At 38.5% G+C, this 5,168-nt stretch overlaps 1 protein-coding gene across 2 annotated transcripts; it reads left to right on the forward strand.

Annotated features, from left to right (window-relative positions):
• Window positions 1–281: 281 nt before the first annotated feature.
• LOC133818384 (OBERON-like protein) lies at window positions 282–3,923 on the forward strand. 2 transcript variants are annotated; one of them, XM_062251236.1, is made up of 3 exons: window positions 282–463; window positions 1,366–2,520; window positions 3,082–3,923. In XM_062251236.1, the coding sequence occupies exons 2-3, from the start codon at window positions 1,389–1,391 to the stop codon at window positions 3,699–3,701; spliced, it is 1,752 nt and encodes a 583-aa protein (XP_062107220.1). In that variant the 5' UTR covers window positions 282–463; window positions 1,366–1,388; the 3' UTR covers window positions 3,702–3,923. The 2 variants fall into 2 exon arrangements, with proteins under 2 accessions (XP_062107220.1, XP_062107221.1); XM_062251237.1 differs by lacking the exon at window positions 282–463 and adding an exon at window positions 562–735.
• The last annotated feature ends 1,245 nt before the right edge of the window (window positions 3,924–5,168 follow it).

Raw genomic sequence — 5,168 nt, forward strand, 5'->3', positions numbered from 1 at the left:
GATAGGCTGCTCGCTGGTAACTCCTTAGAAAAAAATGGAAGTTGAGTCAGCGAATCGTACAAAAGTCAAAGAACTCAGCTTGTGAAAAGACCATCTTAACCTCAAGAGCACGTTGAGCCCGAGCACCCGCAAAGCCAGCTCACCATAAAAATACATTTAAATTTAATGGGTCAACAAACACTGGCTGAGCCTGAGTCGGTCATCCCAACGTTGAAATCGCCCCAGACCCCTTTACCCGACCAACGTGGACTTTATCTTTAGTTTAAAACCAAAATCAAAATCATACAATTCCTCTCTTCAAAGGGCAAAATCGGCATATAAAAATCCACTTTTTTAAGGGAAAAATAGAAAGAAAAAAAAAGAAATTGGCTTATGTATTAAAATTTTCTATTGAGTTGAAATTTATTTATTTTTGTTTGAAATCGATCTGCTGAGCTGGGTTTCCTGGGCTCCGTTTTCTCTGGTTAGTTCTCTCTCTTTGATCTCTTTCTTTCTTTGTTTTTTTTTTATCTACTTTGGTTTGGTAACCGAGAAAACGATGGAAATGAATAATGGTAATATTAATAAAAATAAAAAAGTTAACTGATTTGGTTTAAAATTTACTTGGCCACGGGAGATTGAAGTAATTTCATTTTAGGAGTGTTTTAAGGGTTAAGAATTTCGAGATTTGGAAATTTTGATTTTTTTTCTCGGTAACCAAACAAGTTGTAGCTAGATTCCCTGATCGATGAACTGGTGAGACATGCCCTTCAACTATGAGATCTGTACACAGATAATTTCCATTTTTATTTGTTGAATAATTATGGGGATTCTCATGTTCATCAATTTCTGCCTGTGACTTCGCAGTTGACTTTATTGATTTACTCTGTTATGGCCCAGTATTTAGGTTTAGTAAGTACGTCTTTTTATTTTCTCAGAGTAGTGAGCTTGACTATGGCATTGGCTACATACTGGATTTTTTTAATTATTTAAATGTATTAAGAGATGGATGGGATCTTTATATGATGAACTCTTATTTCTTTCCATATTAGAGATGATTAGTGTTTTGCTTTCTTGCTCTGAAATCTGAATTAACGGGGGTAAGGATATTAAATCTTTCCATTTTTATTTTATGTATATTTGTTAAATCGTTGAGCTTTATTTCGTAGAAACAAGAACTAAATTCCTTGCTTCACTTATCTCTGCAGTTAATAAAAGCTAGACGTGTCGTATTCTCTTAATCTGACTTTGTTAATTTCTATGGAATTTTTGTCGAGCTTGTATTTATCTTTTCTACATGGTTTTGCTTTAGTCTAAAGACGCAAAACCCTTCTAGACTTTTTTATTAATATATTTTTGTGAGTTTATTATCTTTCTTGGATGTAGTTAAGGAGTAGCAGAACTGGTAGATGGGTACATCGTCTGGCTCTGACATCCATCACCACCCATCATCAAAAATGTTGCCCCCACGCCAGCAGCCTCGTCCTGGAGGTTTGCAAACCTCATTATCCCTTGTCTCTTCGGATGCCCGACTGTCCCCTGAGGAACCCAGATCAAATTCTGATCAAATTCGTGAGTCCCCAACTGAAAGTGCCAGTTCTCGTGATACGTGGCCCACTGCTGATTTAGTTACGGCAAAGAAGATGGAGAATGGAAAAGCAGAAAATGATTGCCCAGAACAGTCAGTCATTCGCCGTGTTTCGAGTGCAGATAAGATAACTCTTCGGGACATAGCAAGTGATAGGGTTGACATAATATCTGATAAGATGCATCATCTGCCTGATGAGTTTCTAGAAGAAGTAAAGAACAATCTCCGAGTTATCCTTGATGGGAATGGTGGCTCTCAGCATAGAGAGGAATTTTTTAATTTGCAGAAGCATGTTCAAAGTAGGTCTGATTTAACAGCTAAGACATTAATTAGAGCACACAGGGTACAACTTGAAATCCTAGTTGCAATAAACACTGGGATTCTAGCATTTTTGCATCCAAATGTCAGTCTTTCTCAGACCGCTCTCATTGAAATTTTTGTTTATAAAAGATGCCGAAACATAGCATGCCAAAACCAGCTCCCGGCTGATGAATGTACCTGTGAAATTTGTACCAACAGAAACGGCTTCTGTAATCTTTGCATGTGTGCAATCTGTAACAAGTTTGATTTTGAGGTGAATACTTGTCGTTGGATTGGCTGTGATCTATGTTCTCACTGGACCCACACGGACTGTGCTATTCGTGATGGACAAATATGCATGGGTCCTGTTAAAAATGGGGCAGGCCCAACTGAAATGCTCTTCAGATGCCGAGCTTGTAATCGGACATCAGAGCTGTTAGGTTGGGTCAAAGATGTTTTTCAACACTGTGCACCTGCTTGGGAACGTGATGCTCTAACCAGGGAACTTGACTTTGTAAGTAGAATCTTTCATGGAAGCGAAGACCCTCGAGGACAGAAACTCTTTTGGAAGTGTGAGGAACTTAAAGGGAAACTAAAGAATGGTCATGTGGATTCAACAGCAGCTTGCCATGCCATATTGATGTTTTTCCAAGGTACGTATAGGATAAAGACTCAACTAGACTTGCAAAAAATATATTACCTTCACCACACTACTTGATGCCCACCCACATATTGATATATGGTCAAGTAGAGATGTTCTTGAATGCGTTCACTGTAAGAAATTTTCCCTCTTTGCTCTAAAGGGTTGATGAATCTTCAGTGTGATATGTAGTTACTATTATTATAAAAAAAATCTGTGCAAATATTAATAAAAAAATTCATATTAAAGCTTTATTTTTGTCTTCCATAAATTATCTCTCCTTTCAACTTACATTAGTGTTATCACAACTGGAATGGTCGTTTCGTACAACTGACTTCATGTGGGGGTATTTGTTTAGTGTTAGACATTATCATGCCCTCTTTGTGTTCCAACATGGCATGGGTTTTATGGAATTATTAAACTTGAAGTGTAGGATTAATCAGCGGACTTATTCCTTCAACTTTTATAGTGATGCATAAAAGTACCGATTCAGTGTGAAATTAGACGTTTCTGTGTATGAACTTTTGAAACAATTACCGACCACCTCTTGTTTTGGTTAATGTCCTTAATGTAGAGCTTGAAGTGGACTCCCCAAAGAGCTTGGAAAATGGGGAAGGTGGACGGTTGATAGCCCCTCAGGAAGCTTGTAATCGAATTGCGGAAGTGGTGCAGGAGGCCATAAGAAAGATGGAAATGGTTGCTGAGGAGAAGATGCGAATGTATAAGAAAGCACGTTCGGCAGTTGAGGCTTGTGACCGCGAACTCCAGGACAAGGCTAAGGAAGTTGCAGAGCTAAAATTGGAGAGGCAAAATAAGAAGCTGCAAATTGAAGAGCTAGAGAAAATTGTAAGGCTTAAGCACGCAGAAGCTGATATGTTCCAGCACAAGGCAAATGAGGCAAAGCGGGAAGCTGAGAGGCTCCAGAGGATTGCTCTTGCAAAGTCGGACAAATCAGAGGAAGAATATGCTACCAGTTACCTTAAACAACGCATGAGTGAGGCAGAAGCTGAGAAACAGTATCTGTTGGAGAAGATGAAGCTTCAAGAGAGCTCTCGAACATCTCAAAGCAGCGCTGGTGGAGGTGACCCTTCTCAGATGATTATGTATTCCAAAATGCACGATCTTCTATACAGTGGCGCTCCAAAGTCGGAGTCTCTCTCAAACGAACGCCATCCATTCAGGAAGAATCCCTGAGGACTCTTTTCTAGTACTGTATGTATTTAATTTAACTAAGTGGATGTTAAACTAATGTTAAGGAAATGCGATATTACTTCATGACGATTGTCAAATATTACTCGTCTCTGATGTTGAGTGACATTAATTTGTATTTTGTAATTCTAATCTTTGCTTATTTTTCGTAGTATGTATGTGGACATGGATTTTCATGGTATAAGTTGAGCTTAACCTTGAGGCCTAGTTTTACTAGTACGTATTATACTGGGTAAGAAGATGAAAGCTGTCAAATATTTTTGAGAAATTTACTATATACATATAATGTAAAATAGTTCTAAAAATACCTAAATTAAACTTATTTACACATATACTGTACCTTGAAAAAAAATAGAGATACATTTTTTATAAAATATTTTATTTTTATTTTATATTATTTTAGATACATTTTTAGTTACCCTCAAAACTTATTTGAAAACATATTAATAAATCAATTAGTTATTTTTAAGTTATATTATGATATTTTATTATTTAAGATGCATTTTGGTAATCGTCTAACTTATTTAAGAAACTAATGAGTTGTTATATATTATAACAAGTTGCCACATAACTTATTAATAAAAGGGTAATTAGCGACTAAATTCATGTCCCTCTGGTGCCTGGTTTGTCCATCACTAGGGGCTCATCTACCACGATTGCATGAAAGACTCACCTCTCCCTCTAGCGTGGGTTTACGACCCCTGTCATGTCCAGGCAGTCTACCCTTTGCCCAGCGCCAATAAGCCCAACTTCTTTCAGCAGAGCAGTGGTGGTCAGTAGTAAGATGTCCCTTTGTGAGAAAGGGCATGGATAATCTAAGCCCTAACTGGGTACTCATCCTTGTAGTTGGGCCTCGAATATTGCCTTTGATAATTAGAGGACGGGAAACACTAAATGAATAAAGGCCGACTAAGCAAAATAGAAAATGGAGACATGAGGAGATAGACACTTATCGATTCTATTAAAGGCTAGGCGAAGTCAATGATTGTTGCGCCTATCAAAGCTCGTGGTGAAGAAGAACTTGTTTTTGGATTCTCAGCGTTTGTTCTCGTTGTGATGGAGGGTTTGGTAGGGCGAGGCCCAGTTGGTTAGTTGATAGAATCCATCTTCCTCCTGACCCCATTTCTTGGGGGATGCCTTCAGTTGAAAATGGTAGTGGAACTCTTCGGGGCTCGAGAGGACCTAGTTCATTTCCTTACAGAGGACATAGAATGTCGCCAGGAGTCGGTAGGCATTCAGGATCAATTGGACGTGTGAAATCTACATCCACACCAAGAAGTTGATGAAATACTGGGGGAGTGGAAGGGTCGCCCTCGCCTCAAGATGGCTCTGGTTCCATGTCAAGAACCCATTGTAAGAATAGCAGCCCCTCTCCATTACGTCGGCTATTTTATTGATAAAAAGGTTTGACGAGATCTCATAGTGCTCCTCGATCGCCCCAAGCACATTTAT

The sequence above is a fragment of the Humulus lupulus genome, chromosome 2, assembly GCF_963169125.1.
Source record: "Humulus lupulus chromosome 2, drHumLupu1.1, whole genome shotgun sequence".
Lineage (NCBI taxonomy): Eukaryota > Viridiplantae > Streptophyta > Magnoliopsida > Rosales > Cannabaceae > Humulus > Humulus lupulus.

Excerpts from the sequence above, each read along its gene's own strand:
- LOC133818384 (XM_062251236.1), top strand. The coding sequence starts at position 1,389 with ATGGGTACATCGTCTGGCTCTGACATCCATCACCACCCATCATCAAAA. Across the intron at positions 2,521-3,081 it reads CATATTGATGTTTTTCCAAG|AGCTTGAAGTGGACTCCCCA; the intron begins GTACGTATAGGA and ends TCCTTAATGTAG.